General features: G+C 38.3%; 1 protein-coding gene across 1 annotated transcript in view; it reads left to right on the forward strand.

The window, feature by feature from the left end:
• The window catches only part of notch2 (notch receptor 2), a 71,392-nt gene that overhangs the window by 30,616 nt on the left and 17,551 nt on the right, over positions 1–23,225 (forward strand). The window contains exons 3-11 of the mRNA XM_056252334.1: positions 15,558–15,823; positions 16,081–16,422; positions 17,545–17,667; positions 17,957–18,190; positions 18,325–18,480; positions 18,651–18,836; positions 18,947–19,060; positions 20,801–20,914; positions 21,155–21,388. Coding sequence (XP_056108309.1) covers positions 15,558–15,823; positions 16,081–16,422; positions 17,545–17,667; positions 17,957–18,190; positions 18,325–18,480; positions 18,651–18,836; positions 18,947–19,060; positions 20,801–20,914; positions 21,155–21,388 — 1,769 coding nt within the window. The remainder of the gene's footprint in view (positions 1–15,557; positions 15,824–16,080; positions 16,423–17,544; positions 17,668–17,956; positions 18,191–18,324; positions 18,481–18,650; positions 18,837–18,946; positions 19,061–20,800; positions 20,915–21,154; positions 21,389–23,225) is intronic.

Raw genomic sequence — 23,225 nt, forward strand, 5'->3', positions numbered from 1 at the left:
TCATGGGATAAGTGTGTAGAGTTTTGAAAACTGTGTTCAAGCAATGAAAAACGAACTAGTGTTTGGTCCACATGAACTGCTGCTGTGCAGACTGTAGAGTTTTGCACATGTAGCTCCAGTTGTGCTCACTGTCGTTTAGCAATCGAAAAAAACTGTAACTACCTGAACTTGTTTAATGTTTTACAGAACGAGTGATTTATTCGACAAATTGGTTTAGACTATTGAGAATTTGGTTCAGAGAATGGGGTTTACTGTTTTAGCAATTCAGAAAAACTGTATATTGCTTCCATCCATTGTTGGTATCAACATTCAGTGCAACATTTTGAGTCAATTTTGGGACTCTGAACTGACTTGTATTATGTACTGTTGGTTTGCTCACATCGTTAGAAATAAGTGTGAACAATTTTGAGTCGTTGTGTGTAAACGATGACAACTGTGTTGTAGTTGTGTTTAACTTTTGCCTGCCTGTGTTTAGCATTTTGAAACTTGAGTGTATCACAGTGCGAAATGTGTTTTAGTGAGTGAAAATATGGTTAGAGTTTTGAAAAAAGAGTGCATGAGATTTGCAAACAGTGTTTTAACTACCTGAACTTGTTTAAAGGTTCTCTAAGCGATCCTGGGTGACGTCACTTCTTGTTGACGTTCGAACTATTGTCAAACAAAACGGAGGCTAGCTAGACCCTCCCTCCTCCTCATCCGCACACTAACCCCCCAAACCACACCCCCAAACCCTTCTTGTCGGTCATTGGCTGGAACAGTTTGTTATGTTTTGGGGAGCGGGTCGCTGCAGTTTGTTTTTGGTGCTGTTTGTGAAGCATGGGCTGTCTACAGAGATCGCGTTTCTTTACAGTGTGTTCAGGGGACAGGCAGCCAGCGGATAGTGAGGAGATGTTTGCTGTATGTGACAAAAAATGTTTTGGCCTAAAAAACACATGACATCGCTTAGAGCACCTTTAATGTTTTACAGAAAGAGTGATTTATTCGACCAATTGGTTTAGACTATTGAGAATTTGGTTCAGAGAATGGGGTTTAGTGTTTTAGCATTTCAGAAAAACTGTAATCAAATCAGTGCAGCCCTTGTAAGGATAAGAGACTCTTTTGAAAAACATTTAAAAAATCTTCCCAACCCCAAACTTTGGAACGGTAGTGCAGGGTTGCCAACTCTCACGCATCTGGCGTGACACTCACGCTTTCAGTATCAATCTCACGCTCTCACGCACACGCAAGAAAAGTCACGCCAAAATTCATTTTTCTCCCCCCTCAATCCGTTAATTTTCTGTTGATGACTAGACCACAGCGTATTAATGACAGGAGAGGCGTTTAAGGCCCACAGCTGTAACATCTGCCTACAACGTTCTCACGGCAGTATTTCTCTGATCGTTGATTCGCTGAAAACCTTGCACCTTAAACGTCAGTTGCGTGTGAAAAGTTCAGAGAGAATTCAGAGCATAGGTTCGGAGTCGGAGCCCACTGATGCACGTTTGAAAGTTTGGATGATAATCAAGGTAAGCAGATAATAAAATGGTGTGCCTTGTCACTAGTGTCGTAGCCTTGCCTTATCAGTCTGTGTGCCGAGAGTACAGACTTCAACTATAGTTGCAAACGTCTGACGTGCGTTATGTGGGCTAGCTAATTGCTCAATAAAAATAGGCTCATGGTACAAATTACGTTTTGGCAAATCAGGCAAGTGGCATTTTAAAATTCCCCAAATTATCAAAGGTTGTCCAGATTGTGTTGAGCCTGCCACACTCAAATGCGGATGCTGAGCGAACCTTTTCAGTTATTGGCTTAAACAAGACAGACACCACAGACTGTCACTTGATGGCACACTGTGATGGGAAGTTCGGATCATTTTACCGACTCGCTTGTTCGATCTCGTTCATTAAAATGAACGAATCTTTTTTTGAGTCATTTCGTTCATTTAAAGGGCTTTAAATGTTATACTTTTAACAGCCAAATTCCCCAAACACATCCACCTACGCAGTCTTTATCATATTCTGAATTAAGAAATCATTATAATGCAGTCAAAAATAATTTACAGGGAACATAAATAATTACTTTACCTTCGGAGTCTTTCGTTCATTTGTCACGTGACAGACGCAATGAACGGATTGTTCATGAACGGATCGAACCCTGCAGGCCAAACCGCCACTGTGGCATATAACCGTCTATGCATATAACAGGCCTAATTTGTGAAACTTGTGTGTTGTGGTTTTCTGGGGAGGTGGAGTAACTATTATTAGGGATGCACGATATAACGACCACATATCGATATCGGCCGATAAATGATCTTTTTTGATGTTATCGGTCCGATAAGAAAATTGGGCCGATATATCAAAGCCGATAGATTATTTACGATCTAGAGATGCGCGCTGTTCGCCATGATGGTTCTGAATGATTGGATTCACTTCGAAAAGGAAGATACAGTTCAGTGCAACATGTGCAGCAAAAATCTGTCACATAGCTCATAACATTATAATAAAAACACGCAAAAGAATGTTGTGAATTGTTGTTCGCCAGTGTTTCAGCGCGACGAGCGCGTTGTGGCGGAAAGAGCGCGTCTATGGAGTTTAGCCTTCATGACAAGCACAGTCAAGTTCTCTTGAGCATTCGCAGCATTCTGCGCCATTGTAAGTTGTAATATGTTTATTTTATGTATATATATATGATTAATCTAATATAGGATGCGTTTGGTTGAGTTCATGAACGATGCAGTAGCGCTTCATTGTACCGGTGATCATCTTTGCTGTGATCATCTTTGATCATTTTAGCGTTGCGCAGCTCAAACAGCAATGCACATTTATAACTATAATTGGGACTGTCATATACATGCCATTATAATGAGAACACTATTGTAATAAAACGTTGTGAATTCTCTGTTTAGTTGCCGTTTCAGCGCGTTGTTGTGAGAATAGCGCGTCCAGAACAGGGATTAGCCTACACATTATGAGCAGCACAAGTTCGATTATGCATTCACGTCATTTTGCGCAGATAAGTCGTAATATAAAGTTGATGTAATATAAATATCTGATTAATCTCACATACCGGTATGATGCGTTTCGTTCGTGGATTTAAACAACCTGCTAGAAATGTTCTTCAGTTTTTACCGGTGCTCGTTCTTTTCAGCTTCAGCGCGCGCAGATTAAACAACAATGCAAAACATTAAAAGCTATGATTGGGACTGTCATACAATTATAATTGTATTCACTATTGTAATACATTTGTAAATTCTTTGGGTTTGCATTCTTCAGCAACCGTTGAGTTGATTAACCTTCTAGCAATCAACCTTCTCTTCAGCTTCAGCGCGCGCAGCTCACGCAGCAATGTCATTTGAAACAGTAACTAAGCTATTAAAGATGTTTACTATCAATGTAATATTAAAAATGTTTAATTTTTTTCAAAAACATTGCGTTATAATTAATAACTAACATTATTTTGTTCTCGTATCATTTTTATCAACGATATGGTTTGATTAAAAAAAAAATTTCTTATTGTCCGTGCGGAGGCGATTCCATTTTATTGATCCATGGGACATGCATTTCTTTATATGCAGCCCAATGTTATCCAATGACTTGTTTGCATTATTTATGTATTTTATTTTTTGTTAGGCAATAGATTTTTTGATAACACTTTACAATAAGGTCTCATTTGTTAATGCATTAACTAACAGAGAGCAATAGCCTTTGTTATTGTTAGTTAATAAAATATGTGCGTTCATGTTAGTTCACAGTGCATTGACTAATGTTAACAGATACAACTTTCTTAAAAATGTTTTATAAAATTGTTGGGTCATGCTAACTAATGCTAACAAAATTAAACTTTATTATAAAGTACCATTTTTTAATAAAGAAAGTTGTCCATATGAGTGTAAAATTAATTTTAAAAGATAAGGAATCTTACACTGGTTCAAAGCTATACTGTATTGTATAGGTTTGATTTATGTTAAAAGTGTTTGAGACAAGGCTTTTAATGGTGAGCCTTTTGTTATACAGGCTATCCAAGTATATAAAAATTTTAATTTAGATTTATCGGCCAATATATCGGTTATCGGCTTTCAAATGTAAAGAATTATCGGTTATCGGTATCGGCCAAAATGTTCATATCGGTGCATCCCTAACTATTATGTGTCCCTTTTGTTTTGAGATTTCTTATTGTTTAGATGTTGTTGTTTTACATGTTTGTTATTTGTTATTTAACCACCTCTATCTTTATTTTTTTTATAGTGCAATCAATAAATGAATTGTACATTTTGAAAAAACGTTTCCATTCCTTTTTTTTTGTTGTTGTTGCATAAATCAGGGTTTATACTAAGTAAACAAGGACTGACATTTTTAAAATTAGGGTTACCAAAAAATGTCTTCGCGCGCGCACTGAAAATTTACAGTCTCACTCCAGCCAAAGTCCCAAAGTTGGCAACCCTGGTAGTGTCTTTTTGCACATTCCTAAAGAAGCACGATTGTAGGCCTGCATCAAGTCAGGGATTTTGCAACTTGCAAATGGATCTGCACTGATCTGAGCCAGAGCGAGTGAGTTAGCAGTAAGAGAATAGCTGTGTGTGTGTGTGTGTGTGTGTGTGTGTGTGTGTGTGTGTGTGTGTGTGTGTGTGTGTGTGTGTGTGTGTGTGTGTGTGTGTGTGTTTTGAGAGCAGAAGTGAGACTGGCTTGAATACCTGAGCTCACTACCTCTCTCTGTCCAGAATCTTATTTTCCTTCCTCCACATCAAACAAGATCTCTTTGTCTTGGCCTGCGTAAGGGGTGCAAACTTATTAATTTTTACCCCTCACTTTCTTCCCCCCTCCCTTTAGCCATTCCTCCCCCTCTCGGTCAGAAGGGAGAGTGGAGTCAGCTTGGCGTTTGTTTGATCTGACAGGTAGAATGTGCCTGCAGGGAGAGAGGAGCTGTACGGAGATGTCTTTTAGCGCTCAAGAGGGTGAAATTGGAGATGTGTCTGCCTGCTGGTGAGAGATAGAGGAGGTAGAAAGAGAGATTACCCTGTCAATACCACTCTCTGTCAATCATCTCTCTCTCTCTCTCTTTGTCCTCTGTTCCTTTATGACCTCTTTTTCAAGTTTTTTTGCCTTCTTTTTTCATTGTTACTTTATCTCTCTCTTTTTTAATCTTTGAGCAATATCATCCCTTCTCTTAACATGCTGTATTGTTCTGTTTTTTTATTCTACCCCCCTATCATCCCTGTCCTTCTTTCACCTCTCTCTTTCTGTCTCTCTATGTGCCTACAGGCTGGGCTGATTTGTTTCAAAGCCACATTCAAAGTGTAATGGCCTCAAGAAGAGCATCTGCCAACCAGAAGCTCTAGTCATAAAAGAGAGACAGAAAGAGAGAGAGAGAGTGTAGGCGCTTCAGTAACATGTACCCAATGCTGTATATAACACTCAAGCTAAAGTCAACAACTCAGCTGTGTGTGAAGAGTGGCAAGCAGAGGCCGTGATTTACTCAAACACCCCCACGCACACGTTTAGCTAGCTAAGTGAGGACATAGCGTAAACTTTTTGTTTGTATTTGTTTTTATATAAGCTCAGTACAATGTCAGTGTTTTGCAAATTTTAATACCTGGCCAGACCATGTGCTTCTATTTTTTGTTGAATATGATTTTCTTTTAATGTCTTGGATGTTTGAAAAAATTTGAGCTTTATGTATGGTGGGAATTGAATTGCAATTTAAGCTCAACAAGTATAGAATATTTTATTTGTATGCAAACAAACATTTTAAGACCATCAGACGACAATGACAGAAACATTTTTGTTACAATGTTAAATGTAAGGAAAGTTTGGGTTAACATTTTTTTAATTACTGCAGATTTGCACCATTAATCCTGTTATGAGCTTAATCCTGTTATGAGATTAAATGCAAATTATTGACATTACAAAATTAGAATTTTTTGCTAAAAAGAGCACAAGTTTTGGGTTTGGCCTAGTAATGCAGATCTGAAATAATTATAACAATAATTCATAAATAAAAAAATGTGCCTTCTGAAGTGAAAAACAAAACATCTTTTATCTTTTAGGGTGTCCTTTAAGGGAAGTTTTGGCTGCACACTGCAAGTCTTAATGCACAGATCCGATCTTTTGAACATAACCGATTTTTTGGCCCGCCTGTTTACATTAAAGTAACACCAGGGAACTTTTGCTCTCGGGGTGGGGTCCCCCTACAGTTGGGAAACAGTATTGTCCTCTAGACCTCTACTACTGTCGTAAACTCTGTCATCCTACATGCACGTGCAATTGTTGACAACCATGATAGCCCTGAACACTGTAGGAGGAGGTCACATGCAGGTGTTCTGCTTGCGTCGCGTGTGAAATGTCTTCATCCCAGGTACAGTGGCATATATTTCAGCATGTCATATGAATATAATTTCATGGGTTTTCTTTTTTTTCTAACGACAAATGATCGCGATGATCACGTTTACAAGCCAGCGTCATTATAGTAGCCTAGTCTATTGGTTACCGTTTTACTGAATCTATATGATACTTCAATGCAATGTTTGAGTGGTTGATAATAACCATATATCGTCAATATTATAATATCAAGCTACCATAAATGAATCTGCAAATTTTACAAATCAATTTGCATTATAGCTTGAGGCAAGACAAATAAACAAATATCACAGACATGTTAGGTATCCTAAAATATGATTTTGTACATCTTATATATTTACTTGCAAGAATGTAGCCCCTACCAAACTTGTGCACGCCGTTTAAACACAGGCTTTCATTTGATTTTTTTTTTTTTTTTGCCAAGTCCGCATCGGTCAGGCACCCCTTCTCCTCCTTCAGCTCACGCCAGCGAGAAAATGCTGGCCCAATGTTGATCCTCGTTCTGCCTTTAACGCGATCACTTTCTCTTTTTCTCTTTTTGCTTTGCTCCGATAAAACCTTTGCTTTCTTGTTTTTTTGTGCTGCTTCGGCCATGACTATAACATTTGGCTCGCACGTCCGATTTTAAGGAAGTGGGGGTGGTGGTGGAAGTGACGTATATGCCGTAAAGCAGTAGAATTTTGTAGTTCTCTTTGTTCGCCGGTTACTACCCGAAACCCAAAGTTTAAAAGTACGATTAAAAACGCTACAGACCCCGTCAGGCTATGGCAGACGTGTCATTCAACCTATTGTAAGTCGATGTACCATCACAAGAGACTTGGAAATATATTATGAAGGTTGAAAAGTAACCTAGTGCTGCTTTAACTTGAGACAGGACTGGTATCCGATATCTGTGTTTACATTAATTCCTGCCCAAAATGATTTTCGGTGATCTTTTGACTACACACATGGTAGACCCTGGTTTTGATTGGCCGTGCAATTAAAATTATTTACATAATTCATGTCGGATGGTCATGATTATTTTTAAGCATGGACAAGATAACAGCTGTCATGACTCATGAATGTTTTGCAGCGCAAAATCTGACGGAACAGATAGCCTAGTCCGGAATCTTTTTTCGTTTATCTATAGCTCAGATCTAGAATTCTGAAGTGAAATAAAGTAGTAGCCCTGTAGTATATTTTTAATGAATCCGAATGAATTAACCAGAGAGAGACAGCGAGCGAGCGACCGAGAGAGAGAACGCGCGCACTTACGCGAGTGAGTAACCTAATAGTGAAGCTTGTTGTTTTAATTACAGCGAAGTTATCACCTCATTGCTGAGAAATATAATGTAGCTTTCAGTAGTGAAGCTGTTTTATTTATAAAAGTCACGCGGGCAGAGGTTAAAAAACAGCTATTGAATGTTTCGGTGTTTGTGCAAACAAAGATATAAAGTTCCCACCTCAATAAAAAAATGTAAGCAAGCGCATACAGGCACGTCTGCCGCATAATACAACATTAAAAAGCTATCTTTGTGAATAAACGTGTCGTCCTCGCCTTGTGGTGGCTTGGAATTCAAAGGGGAATCGGATATGCGTGTTCAGGCGTAGGTCGGATGTCCAGATATCGGATATGTATCTGATTTAAAACCACATTTGGAAGTGGCTCAAATCGGATGCGAAAATATCCGGATGCGGATCTTTGTGTTTACACGTGTGCAACAAATTCCGATCTGTGTGAGTAAAAGATCAGATTTTTTGTGCCAGTGTAAACGCAGCCATTGACTGGTTTGTGTGACTTCTGAGAACAATTTTGTCCCCTAAGTATAGCTGAGTAAACTTGTACACATGAACTTATAGTTTACAATTATATTTATTCATTTGGCCGACTCTTTGATCCAGAGCAACTTTGCAGCATTTCTAGCGCCTTGTTTACCACTTAAGCTACAGAAGCAGTTAAACAGTTTGTATGTCGTTTATACTTTCTGCCTTATCCCAAATATCCACATGAACTCATTTATATATATATATATAAAAAAAATGTATCACACAGTAAACATGCTACCTCTTTCTTTCTCTCGTCTTTTTGCACAGATTGCTACTAAGCTTATTAAGTAAAGTTTGATTTCCTGTAGTCTGAGGCCTCACAATCTGTATAAGTGTGAACGTGGGTACGTGTTTGAACCACACTCTGGTATGAAACACTTTATCATGAGACAAAAGTTTCTCATCCTTGCCAACAAATATAAGCGAACAACTGCTGTAGGCCAGAAGGGGCGGTCCCATGTCAAACCGAACCTGAGTGTAGTGAAAACATTCTCACAAATTCTCACAAATGTTTCCTATCGCTGGAGGCCTCACACAATAGTGGGAAATGTGACAACCAGGCCCTAAACCCACGACACACCATGCTGACAAGTAGAGCTGAGTGACAGAAAGATGACATGATTATGAGAACAATGACACACACAAACACACATACCCACACACATAACTTGGGGTGTTAACATTGCTGAGGTTTTAGGTTACTCAGCCTACAGGTTTGACTGTGATTTCTCTGATTTTTGTAGTCTTTCCTAACTGTTGTACTGGGGAAGAGGGAGATCTGTAATGATTAAGAATCTGGGTTTCTGACACAAAGGTTGTGAGTTCAATCCTGAGCAGGGCCCTTATCAGCATTTTGTCCTTGAGAATGGTACTTAACCCTACGTTGCTCCAGGGGAACTGGCCCTACAATTACAGCACCACGAGGCTCATGGAATGAGAGCCCTCTGGTAAATGGCAAGCAATTAACTAACTAACTACTCTGAGAGTTAGAGCGTGTTAGCATTCCATTGCATGAGGATTCCTGAAAAGTATAGTGTAGGAGTTTTTCATCCATGGATATCTGGTGATTGCTGTTATCGAAATATGAAACAAACATTTGCATTTTCTTCAGCTACTCAGCGAACAAACCAATGAGATTAAAACATTTGCAAATGTTTGGAGGTCACATGACCTTCTAAAATTGGCATGTTAAATCAAGGGTGTAGTTTTGGTTTGAACATTGGGGGATTGAAGTTTTAACCATTTTAGTGAGGTCCCAGGGCATGCTTCTGCGTGCATGCACTTATTTGTTTGTTTGTTCATTTATTTATTTATTTTTTGCAAAATTATCTTTTGTGGTATCTTACCTACCATCCACACATGCAAAGTTGGTTGATAACATAACTGCAATAAAGTAATAGCCTAGTTAACAATTAAGTTTACATAGGATATATGATGTATTTTATATTATTTAAGCATCTGGAACCTTATCAGTTTGACAGAATTTTCTGTCAAATTCTGTCTGAATTTTCTAGGGAGGGGGGGGGGGGGGGGGGGGGGGTTATGCCCCTGTGTTAAATATTTCCATCTGTTAAACTAATGATGGTTAGTCAGCTCTTTTTGGTAAAGCCATCGTTGTGTACATGGGTGTGTTGTTGACCTCATAACCTCCAGGGGATGTATGAAGGTGAAGACCACCTTTCCTGTCATCTAGAACAAAGACTTCTGGGTAATTGCTGATAATTATCTTTATTTTTGGGGAAACCGGTGTGAAACATCTATTTTTATTTGATACATTAGCATGATACATTTGTTCTGTCCTAACTCTTGTTTTTTGTTTTATAAACTAGTTTTGCATATTTTCTTATTAACTTTTAAGATATTTAATGTTTTAAGATTTTAAAATGTTTATTTTTTTTTTGTAATTTAACAATTTTATGTTTTTATTATTATTATATTTTTTTACATTAACATAATTATTTATATATTACATTAAAATTGGTCCATTTAATTTGTGTTCTTTCCCCAAGGCAGCTGTGGATTTGTACTGCCAAGTTTTGTTAAAGGGCATATTGCAGGTTAGAGGACCCAACGAGTAAATGTATAGAAAAACAATGTAGAAATTAGATTTTCTTTAAAATATACTTATAAATACGTTACATTGGCTTCTGGAGTCGTTTTTGTGAGAGAATTATACTTCCGCATCTGAAAATGGCCGTGACGGGCGTGACGTAACGGGCGGGAGAGCGGTCGATTCAAACCATTCAAACAACAGGAAAACCATGGATCGCAATGACATTTCGGACTTACTCGTATGACAGACCACGGACGACAGCCTTACAATTATGAGCCTGCCATGCTGCCGAGAGAGCAGGGACAGGCCAGGATTAAATGTTAGACAGAACAACGGTCAGAGGTGACACACATTATTGCAAAAGTATTATTATAAAAAAAACTTGTGTGGAGTGAGTGTGCGCAGCCGCAGTTTATTGCATCACTTAATCGCGCGTATTTTTGATTAGCCTAGCTGTCAGATACTGAGTAAACATTAAAAGAACAGGCCTATTCAATCTTCCCTGGATGTTTTTTTAAGAAGAAATTAAATAATAGCAATCAGGAGAATGGAAGCAGCAATAAAAAAATGAGGACTGTAGTGCTGTCGGCAAAACATGATACCACTGCAATAAAAACTGCACTGCAACAAAAAGGTAAGGCATATGTGTTTTTATATTTAATGCTGTTCACTGTGAGTTTTAATTAATAGTGTAATAGAGTTAACAGTGCATCGTTCATTCTGTTTGGTAAAATGTGAGGTGTATATCGATTATTACCATCGTATCAGTTACGTAATAGCAAAGCTATTATTGGTCATCTAGGAGTATTGGATTTTACCAATAACATAATAAACTATATAAGCTTTGATCAGGCGTGTATGTCATGCTCATTAATATCCGTCCAGACTAACGTTACGTAATATAACTTAGCTCATCGAGAGACAGATAGATATTTTTATTCCTGATATACACGTTTTTGTTCCTCAGATCTGGTGTACGCTACACACGATCGCGTTTTTGGAAGCCGATGCGGAAGAGAAATCCTGTCTCTACAGCTGCACAAACCGCACACAGGCACGATAGACAGCACCGTCCCTTTTCTTGTTAGGAAACCTGACTCGATGTCCTGACAGGCCGGAGTTTTTGCAACCTCCACAAACACAATAATTTACAATGATGACGATGATAAATTAAAATATAAAAACTACCGAAAACACTGATTCACGACCGCTCTTACTGACTTTTTTTAAATTCGATGCCACAAGAACAGTTTTACATATTCACATTGTGAAGTCATTTATAAAACGTGAAAAAAAAGCCCAATTCTTTTTATGGATATGGTATTTTCCTAATAAAACAAATAACTGCATAATATGTTGTTCTTTACATTCCAAATTGTCATTCTGAGTATAAAAAAGCAAATTTACCCGCTCGTACTGAATACAAACCTATCTGCGCTACTGAGGCTCCCTCCCTCTGGTGACGTAAAATGACGCGATGCTGAAAAAAAAACGGTTTTTACGAGCAGTCAAAGAAACGCTCACTTTATCTACTAAATGTGTGCCCTTATGTCGTTTTAAAACATTTTAAATCCTGCATTACCTTTTCATATGGTATTTTCATACAAGGTTAGATATTAATTTAGATATTTTTTTTAACCTGCAATATGCTCTTTAAGTCTAGATTTGTTCAGTGTGTGTTTTGGAGCTTAGACTTTACACTAGAACAATGAAGCTTTTCATCAAAGCACAGACGAAAATGGTACAGTAACTGAGTGAAGTGAAAAAAAGAGACCATAGAAGAAAGCAGAAAAAGAAAGAGCGAGGGAGGAAGAGTATATTAAGGAGGAGTATGTAAAGAGTAGAGAACCGTCGATTCAGTGCTCAAGACATGCTGTTTTCAGATCAGATTTATAGCACATATGTACTCGAAGTCACGCTCAGTCTTACCACAGCACTACTGCCTACTCCACCCTGCCCTCTTTCTGTCCTCCTGGGTTTTTTTGTTGATTTTTTTCAAAAATGGAGAAAGGAGAAACAAAACTTGCTTTTACTTGTTTTTTTTTTACTTTTATATTTACTTGTTACTCTTTCTTTCTTTCTTTCTTTCTTTCTTTCTTTCTTTCTTTCTTTCTTTCTTTCTTTCTTTCTTTCTTTCTTTCTTTCTTTCTTTCTTTCTTTCTTTCTGTGGTTCAGCCCTCCCTGTCTGTGTTACTCTTTTGATTTTTGCACCCCTCCCCCAGCCTCCGCTCTTTTTCCCTCTGTTTTTCCTGTGGTCGTTCGGCTTTAGAGAAAGCCAAGGATGTAGAGGAGGGCTGACTGCTTCTATAAATACGGCCAGCTCTTCCTCAAGAAAGAAAGGAGCAAGGATTAGAAGGAGCTTTTTTAGTTACCTTTTGTGAATGGGGTGAAAAATGTCAAATTCTGCCCACTCTTGGTGAAACCCACTCGACCATCGGCTGGTTTAGATTAGATGATCTCAGTACCGTGGGGGTAGGGGGACAAACTCCAAGGTGACATTTTTGCATGAGGAAGTGAGTGGGTTGAAATCAAATTCTTGATGAGGTGCCTCGTAGAATTATGAGCTAGAAAGAGTTTTTTCCCCCACCCAATCACCCCAGGCCTCGTGGATGGGACATGCAGAGGTCAGTGAGCCAGAGAGAGAGGAGTGCTAATATGAACCATCTGTAGAAATCTGACACCTCGGGAGAAAGAGCGAGAAAGAGGTGGAGACAGAGGAAGGGAGAGTGAAATGCATGAAGGATAACAAAGAAACCTATAGATGAGTTTAGCTGCCAGAGCCATTATTTTGTAGACGTTTGGTTTTTAGATTTGCAATCTGTGAATGTTTGTGTATATAAATCACCATGATTCAGAATAGAGATTGTGGTCTGAACCAGGGATGTGCGAGATTCGATTAGTTGATTAAGCGTTACTGTTGCTGCTAGTAGACTTGGAAATACTAACCGTTTCCCTTTTTTTTCTCATTTAATGTTTGAAATTTATTGTTAAGAGGAAAACCCCTTGAGATGTGACATCTCGTTTTCGAGGGGAGGTCAAAATATTTTGCTTTATACTTTACAAAAGCTATGTTTTAATTACTGTCATGTTAATGTTACAATTATATTATTTGTAAAAGTGTAAATCTGGAGCGGAAAACAAAATAATTTAATTTTACCTCAAATTTTGCATGCGTTCGTTTTCTCTTTTCCCGTGGCAGGTTCAAAGAAATGTCCATTTGGAAGATGGGCATGGTGATGGAGTATTTTAAAGCCTGCACAAAACTTTTCCATTTTTTTCTATGTCATGTCAAACTTGCATATAACAATTAATCTTGTTTATAGGCTTGATATACTATCTGGTCCGGTGCTGCCTATTGATTCAGTTGATTTGAATAAATATGTCTATAATGGCTAACTTTGCTTAAGTGAACGTTTAGTATACAATGATAATGCAAGGCAAGCACATCGCATGTATCTGACCTGTTTTTAGCGGCATTAAATATGGGATTTGACTGTTCATAGATTAAGTAGTCTATTTCAAATTGATCACATATACAGAATGTCTATGGCGGGGGAGGTTTATGCTACTCAAGTAGTCTGTTTTAAAATTTCCTTTTAAACATTTACGAAATTAGTCGTTGCGCACATCCCTAGTCTGAACAAGCTTTTCCCTGGTGAAATCAAAGTGGAGACATAGCGAAAATCCCTTCATGTCTTTGAATAGTATAAAGTGACACAACTGTCTGAAAGAGGCCTGTTCCCCTGAGTCCAGGCTGTTTGCTTGCGCCGGGTTTAAGTGTGTTTGTTGTTGTTTGAGTGTCAGCACCGCTGTGATCTTGTGACCAGAGGGTCGCCGGGGGTGTATTCTTACTCAGAGCACACACACACACACATATACACACACACATTGTCAAAGGGGCTTCTTTTATCCTTCATCTGTGTTACCTGACCGTCCTCTGGGAGGCCGGCACCTGCATGGCAGTAGGCTGTAGTGTGTCAAACACAGAAACACTTTACACAGCATTGCAACTGAGTTGTTTAAGGTTAATATTAACTTTTTAAAAACATTTTTCTTTATTTGCCCTATCTCTCTCTCTCTCTCTCTCTCTCTCTCTCTCTCTCTCTCTCTCTCTCTCTCTCTCTCTCTCTCTCTCTCTCTCTCTCTCTCTCTATATATATATATATATATATATATATATATATATAGGCTATATGTCATGGTCATACATTTTTTAGATCTTACTAAAGTTTAACTGTCATGGTCTCTCTCTCTCTCTCTCTCTCTCTCTCTCTCTCTCTATCTATCTATATATATATATATATTATATATATTAAAGAGAGAGAGAGAGAGAGAGAGAGAGAGAGAGAGAGAGAGAGAGAGAGACAGTTAAACTTTAGTAAGATCTAAAAAATTAATGGGGGGAGGGGGGGTGGTCGAATGGATAGAGAGAAGGAAAAAAAGTAAGAAAGAGAGAGAGGGGAGAGGGGAGAGGGGAGAGGGGGGGTCGAATGGATAGAGAGAAAGAGACAGAAGGGCAGACGGGTTTTTTTCCCCTCAATCGTATTTTGCAATCATGTAATTTCCTGTGAGCACTGGTCATGTGCTGAAATCTCTGGAGAACTCACTGTCTTGTGACAAATGATATGAAACTCATTCTGTATGGTTTAATATACTATTACCCTCATTCTGGCCTCGTTGTGGCATCACATCCCATGTGGCATCTCAAGAACTTTGAAAGACAACTAGAAACAGCATCTGCATTTGATATCATATTGTCTTTCACAATCTTTATTTACTTTATTGTGCTCCTACAGTACTACATTTTTATTTCTAAAAGAGTTATACTAAGAGAGAGAAAAAAATACACACACACACACACACACACACACACACACACACACACACACACACACACACACACACACACACACACACAGTATATTTATATATTGGATTAGGTTTAGGATTACACTCAATAGTAACATTTTAGAGACCATGTCTCATTTGCACAAACTCAGGTTGTATAACTGCATCAAAATAAACGGAAAATGCAAACACTGAACTCAATGCAAATCTGCAATAATTGTTTTTCTTGCCACAGGCTCTCTTGGTTTTTTATGAACATTTATGCAAATGGCAGCATTTTGTTTATTTCTTATGTGTTTGAAATGCTTCAATTATATATATATATTTTAAGTTGCTATTGATGCCGTCTTGATAAGGCATGATTCTTGAGATAGATTTTTACACCATGCAGACAACAGTATACAACACTGTTTCCTATTATGTTGCATGACTCATCTCAAAACGTTGGAATTAGACCATTAATTATTCTCTTACAGACCCTGAATAATATTTGTGCCCTGTTTCTGTGTGTGTTTCAGGTGTGCTCCTGGTTTTTTAGGAGAGTACTGTCAGCACAAGGACCCTTGTTATGTGGGATATTGTCTGAATGGAGGAGAGTGCACCGCGAGCGTGGCCGGCGTACCCGGGAGCCCAAGCTGCGATTGTCCTCTGGGCTTCGCGGGCCAGCGCTGCGAGATCCAGAAAAACTCCACCTGCTACCCCAACAACCCTTGCACCAATGAGGGGAAGTGCTCGCTTCTCCCTAACGACCAGTACCAATGCGTGTGTGCCCGCGGATGGACAGGTCAGATCTCTCTCTTGCTTCCCATCTCTGTTTCTCTCTCTTTATCTTTCTGAGACCCTGGTTGTGTATCTAGACAGCATTTTTGGGTATTGTAGGATTTGAACATTCAAAGGTGTCTATGCACAAAAATGGCAGCTCACTAGATCTTTTCTTTTCTTTTCATAAAAAAAAAAAACTATTTTAAGTACAGGATGAACACCCGCACATATTGACGATTTTGTTGTTGTTGTTTTTCTACGGTGACATTATCTCCTTAGGTCAGCATTGTGAGCAAGAGGACACATGTCTGTCTAGCCCATGTGCCAACGGTGGTACCTGCCATGCTCTGCCCAACCGCGAATTCTCTTGTACCTGTCCTCCTGGTTACCATGGCGCCCATTGTCTCAATGACACAGATGAGTGTGCCATCTCCCCATCTCTGTGCAAGAAAGAAGGCATGTGTCTGAACACCCCAGGCTCATATCGATGTAACTGCCAACCCGGCTTTACCGGCCCCCACTGCGAGACCGTTTACGTGCCTTGCTTTCCATCCCCTTGCCTCAATGGTGGAACCTGTCGACCGATGACGGACACGACTTATGTATGCCACTGTCTGCCAGGTTTGTTCCATCAAAGAGGAAATATATAGCTATTTTGATCATAGCAAAAAAAATGACAGGATTTGAACAGAAGCTAAAATTGTTAAAATGGAACTTGTCCAAGCTTGTCCACTTGGAGCTGAGCCAACTTTGACCAATGTCTGATGAGATTTTACCACAGCAGTGGTAAAGTTGGCGATAAACCGATTAAAACTGAAAAATGCAAAATGTCATTGCATAGGAAATAGGAGTTCCAATCACTTCACAACTAGACACCTTTAGCTAAGCCCTGCTCCCTAGTTACTGTTAAGTCTAGTTACTAGTTACAGTCAACCTTTCTTACTAATGCTTGTCGAGAAGCAATCAGCTGGATTAAATTAATTCAGGAATTATTAAATAATATAGAAATATACTATACTATATACTTTTTTTCTTCATTCTTAACAAATTGCTTAATTGTAGTGTACATACTGTATCAACAGCAACAAAAAAATATATGTAAATATGTGTGATATACACTACCATTCAAAAGTCAAAAAGGATGCATAAAATTTATCAGAAATGAAATATTTTTATTTCAAATAAATGCTTTTTTTAAAACTTTCTATTCATCAAAGAATCCTCACAAAAAGTCCCACGGTTTCCACAAAAATAAAGTAGCACAAAGGTTTCAACATTGATAATAATAAGAAATATTTCTTAAATATTTTTACAATATTGCTGTTTTTATTGTTTTGATCAAATAAATATAATGATATAAATGTTAGCTTATATCACTCACACCAAATACAAAAAAAAAGCTTCATTTAATCTCAGTCAAAACAAACTTACATGTTTCTTTATTGAATCAGATGCTGGTTGCTTCTGTATTTGTTTGGGACTACAACACACAGAGATACTTTAAATTAACGTTTATCAGTTTAGCATTTAAAGAGAGCCATGCTGGCAAAACAAATCAACAGGCCAAAACTCTTCTCTCACCTCAGGCAGAGAACAAGAGCCGTGAGAAATGTCTCCTCGTGCTTTAAAGTTGAGTAATTACGTTTAATAATGCCAAAGCGAGACAGAGCACCTTTGTGTTACCGATACCTGGGATTGAGAGTGAGTTATTGAGGAAATTTTCTCTCTGATTTTCCTGTTCAGGTTTTAATGGAACAAACTGTGAGGTGAACATTGATGATTGTCCAAATCACCGTTGTCAGAATGGAGCTACATGCATGGATGGAGTGAACACCTACAACTGCCAGTGCCCACCTGAATGGACTGGTATAGAAATAGCTTTATATTCTGTTATAGCATCTTATTCTGTGTTTTTATGCATGTTTGTTCCCTCTAGTTCACTTTTCCACAATTTTTTTTGTAATGATTCAGTCAATCTGATTCATGTTTATTCACTGATTCATTGCAAAAATTGACAATCTGAAATTGGTGAATTGTTTATTTGAATCAATTTAAGGAAACATTAATACAACTCGTACTTTTCAATGTTTGCCAGAACCTTTGGTCAAACCTCCTTTAAAATGTCCTATTGAAATTGTGACCCTTTTGTTTCCAGGTCAATTTTGCACCGATGACGTGGATGAATGCAGACTGCAGCCCAACACCTGTCAGAACGGAGGCACATGCAGTAACACACGCAACGGCTACAACTGTGTATGTGTGAATGGCTGGAGCGGCCCTGACTGCTCCGAAAACATTGATGACTGTGCAGCTGAGCCCTGCACCAGTGGCTCCACTTGCATTGACCGCGTGGCTTCATTCGTTTGCAGCTGCCCTTCTGGCAAGACTGGTCAGTAAAAACAACCACACAGCCTAAAAATGACCTGTGATATAATGTAATGATGTAATGTAATGTAAAATAGTGTACACTAAAAACATCTCAAATCAGTTGTAGAAACCAAAGCGATTATTTCCATTCTCAAGGTTTGCTTTGTCACATTGATGATGCCTGCACCAGTAACCCTTGTAAGATGGGAGCTCAATGCGACACGAACCCCGTCAATGGCAAGTTCAATTGTAACTGCCCCTCGGGGTACAAGGGCAGCACGTGTGCAGAGGATATCGACGAGTGTTTCATCGGTGAGACAGTCTGCAGGAAGTTCTTACAACTCTCCTTTTCTCTGTTTGTCTGTTGTTTCGTATGTCTTTATTTCTTATCATTTTCCCTTCATACACACATCACAGTGTTTTAGGCATTTTTATATCCTGCTTAAATTTTCTCTCTCTGGCTTTATTTTTCGATCTATCAGGGCCAAACCCATGTGAGCATGGTGGCTCATGTAAGAACACAGAGGGCTCGTTCACCTGTAATTGCGCTCCGGGTTACACCGGTCCACGCTGTGAGCAGGACATCAACGAATGTGGCTCCAACCCCTGCCTGAATGATGCCACCTGCTTGGACCAGATAGGAGATTACACCTGCATCTGTATGCCAGGTACTTGCACACAGACTCACACACACTGTAATCAGGTGCATGTTGACACTTTTTTGGCTCCATGTCCTCATATTCATCTGGTGACTGTGTGCGTGTGTTTCCTCCCATAGGCTTTGATGGATTGCACTGTGAGATTGACATTAATGAGTGTGCCAGCTCGCCTTGTCTCAATAACGGTAGATGTCTAGACCAAGTCAGCCGTTTCGTCTGCGAGTGTCCTCAAGGTGAGTACAATATGCATTGAACCTTTTGACTCGAATAGCCCACGTTGTCAACCTCAATATTTGAAGGCCACCATATATAAGATTTATGAGGTTTTTCTGCTGTAATTATGACAAAGCTACCATTTTTTTTTATTAACAGAAACTAGGAGTGTCGATATAGTTAAATAAATTAACCATGGTTCATTTTGTGATTCCAGAAGTTTCAAGAACTGCATGTTCTTCTTCTTAAAAAAAAATAGGTATAGAGGGGAAAAAGTAATAAAAGAAATATGATTTCAGTTTACATCATGATTGCATATTTGTTTTGGCATTTTAAATCAGTTCGATCATTTATCAACAATATTAATAATATTATTTACACTGTTAAATATTAAGTAGCACAACTTTTTGGCTGTTGAAAAATCAACTTTGCCATCACAGGATTAAATTAAATGATAAAACATAGATTCAAATAGAAAACAGTTATTTTACATTGTAATATGTCACAAATTTAAATTGAAATATCACAATATTACTGTTTTACTGTATTTTTGATCAAATAAACATAATGAACGGTAGCTAAACTAAACACTTTAGTTTAGGGTCAAATTCTCACTATTAACTAGTTGCTTATTAGCATGCACATTACTCGGATATTGGGTGTTTATTAGTACTTATAAAGCACATATTAATGCCTTTTTTATGCATGACTTTAATCCTACCCAATACCTAAACTTAACAACTACCTTACTAACTATTAATAAGCAGTAATAATTAGGAGTTAAAGCTGCAGTCCGTAACTTTTGGTGCTCTACCGGTTAATAAACAGAACTGCATGCATCTTGTGGAAGAACATTTTAGCCAGAGCTACTTCTCTCTGTATATGTCTATGACGAGTCACACAGGTACTGGGCTACTCTGAAGTGGTATGACTCGAACCAGTCTAAAATAGTCTGTATATAAACACTTATTAGAGGTGTAGTTGTTCAGGATAAGACAAAAACACGGTCTGGAAAATGGATTCATGATGTACTCGTTCATTATATAATTCTTGTACATTTTGAACTCAAAAAAGTTATGGACTGCAGCTTTAAAGGCAAAGGCAAATGTCATAGTTAATAGTTAGTTAATAGTGAGAATTGGACCCTAAACTAAAGTGTGACCGAATTAACATTATTACAGAAAAAACACTAAAATATTACCTACACCAAATGTTTGAATGATAGGGTGTCTTATTTTATTATTTTAATATGTTAATAATATTATTTTATATTATATGAATAATATTATTTAATTGTGAATCATTTTAGATCATCCTGTGACCCTCTTGGAAGTTTACTGAGGCCCTCTAGTGGCTCTTATTACTAGTATAAACAAGATGTCTATCTAATTTTTGACAAGGTTTTTTTTTTTTCATTCTAGAGGGGAAATGTTTGCTTATAAATGGCAGCAGTGCAAAATTATTCATACCATGAACAAAATTAACAACTGAATTCTGCAATAAATAAAATCAGCCACAATAACATGAACTTTTAACAGTATGATATTATCATTTGCATAAACTTTGTTGCAACTCAGATATGTTGCATGGCCAACAGTCGCTCATGTCGTTTAATATCAGCAAATCTCAGTAAAAATTATGTACTTCTTGTCGCTTTGTTGCTGCACAGAGTTGTATGTGTGGAAACCCCTTAATATATGCTGGGCTAGGTACTGTTCTTTAACATGATATTGAATGTGAGAATTTGAATTTGACCACAGGTTTCACTGGGGAAATGTGTCAAGTTGACATTGATGAGTGTGCCAGCACGCCGTGCCATAATGGGGCCAAGTGTCTCGACCGTCCTAACGGCTATGAGTGTGAATGTGCTGAAGGTAACGATATAAACTCTTTTGAAAAAATCTGCATTCTACACTGTGACCAAAAAGGGGAAGGATAGACAAAAGCATTAACAACACAATTTTCAAATGAACATTATTTATATATATATAAATTAATAACTAAACTGCATAGTTAAAATATATTAGTGTTCTTCATTGTAAGTTATTAGTAAATGTTCTCACAGATCTGAGCTTATTGTACTAATTCCTTGTCTTGTATGCTGTTCTCTTTAGGTTTCACAGGGCCATTGTGTATGGAAAACATTAACGACTGTGAACCTAAACCCTGTCACCATGGCGATTGCGAAGACGGAATTGCTACCTTCATCTGCAAGTGCCAACCAGGTTACATGGGCCCCATCTGCAGTGAGCAGATACGAGAGTGCCAGAGTGACCCCTGCCAAAACAGAGGACGCTGTGTTGACCTGGTCAACATGTACCAATGCAACTGCCAGCCGGGCACCTCAGGTGGGTCTCGGACATCTTTACATTCCACAGACCCTTTAAAGGGGCATATACTACACACTTACAGCATTTTATTTTTTATTCATGTCTAATTATGATAACAGCAAATTTTCTTTTACCAAAATCTAGTCTTAATTTAGTTTATCTTGACCATTATCCACCCTTCACAGTTACAGAGGCAGATTTTTGTCACTGTACCTTTGAGATGTCTGCATGACCTCTGTTTTGATTGGCTAATGTCTATGTAAAGTATGTGATATGTGAATTTAAGTGGTCATATTTTAATTTGCTCAAGCCTCTGGCATCAATGATAAATTATTGAACCATTTTTGTTTAATTTCCGTAAGTGGTCTGGGTGTCTGCGTTGTTAAAGTATGTCTACATAGTGCATCAGATTTTTATTTAAAGGGGTCATATAATGCCATTTTTGTACAAGCTAGTATGATTCTTTAGGGTCTAAATTAAAAGTTTGTAATATACTTTAATTAAAAATTCTCATTAGTATTGTAAGAAAACACTTATTTTAACTGGTCAAAAACAGCTCTGTTTTCAGCACGCCGTTTCAGTGCATATGCCTTTAAATGATCATGAGCTGCGCTCACTCCGCCCCTCTGTTCTGTGCGTACACCGTTTGTAACACAATAACAAAATAACCATAACGCGTTGTTCAGTATAAACGTGGAATTATGAATTATATTGAGAACGTCATACATAGAAAACATGCCGTAATGTACCCTGACTGAGTGTAAACCTTAGACGCATTCATTGTGAAGCGTGTAGCTAGCGATTTGCAAAGATTAATATATTAATATAAAGTTTAATAAAACGTTTCACTCACTTCCGTTCTTCTGGAGGTTCAGCAGGAACACGAATATCTGGTACCGATCCTTTTTAGCAAAGCTTCTTAGCAAATCCAGCTTTATACTGACCCTCGTTTATAAAGCAGTCTGGTGTGTGAAATGATTCGCGCAAACATGAACGCATTGACGTTGCTCGTGGGGAATATTCCCTTCGAAAACAAAACTCAGCCACTGCGTCTTCAGCGGTTCGGATTCAGGAACATTAAAAATGACTGCTGTGTTCCTTATTACACCCAAGAACAGAACACCACAATCGCTTAGACGCCATTCTGCTCATAGACAGTGCTCCAGCATATCAACAATGACCGCGCCGGTCCGGTCCGCGCCGCGCAGACTATGATTGACAGCTACCTCATGTGCGAGGGCGGGTCTGTGTTGAAACGCTCCCGTCAATCAACAGTCGTGGGAGTGGCGTCCGTTTTATTGACGTCACAAAAACGAACGGCTTGATTTGAGGCAGGGGAAAACATATAAGGAGATTAAAACAAAACCACTGGATGGATTTTTATCATTATATGATGTTTGTGTACAGGCACTGCCAACACACATTTCAGTACAATCAACTTGTAAAAGTGCATGTACCATTATATGACCCCTTTAAATAAAGTAAGAAAAATCCTGTTTTCCTCAGTAACACTGTCTGACAGACAACACAAAGCTCACTAAACCCCTCTGATGGACAATTTCTCTCTTCACACACACACACACACACACACACACACACACACACACACACACACACACACACACACACACACACACACTCATACCTGTATATGTTGTTTACGGGGACTCTTCATAGGTAGATAAAGGATTTTATACTGTACAAACTGTATATTCTATCCCATTCCTCTATTCACAGGAAGTGTCCTTGTAAACCATGTTTACTTTGTAATACCCATGTCATTGTATACATTTGTTATAAACCATACATACAAAAACAAACACACTCTGAAAAAAACCCATCATTACATACAGCA

This window comes from Rhinichthys klamathensis, unplaced genomic scaffold (genome assembly GCF_029890125.1).
Source record: "Rhinichthys klamathensis goyatoka isolate OS25496 unplaced genomic scaffold, OSU_Roscu_1.1 h1tg000094l_1, whole genome shotgun sequence".
NCBI lineage: Eukaryota > Metazoa > Chordata > Actinopteri > Cypriniformes > Leuciscidae > Rhinichthys > Rhinichthys klamathensis.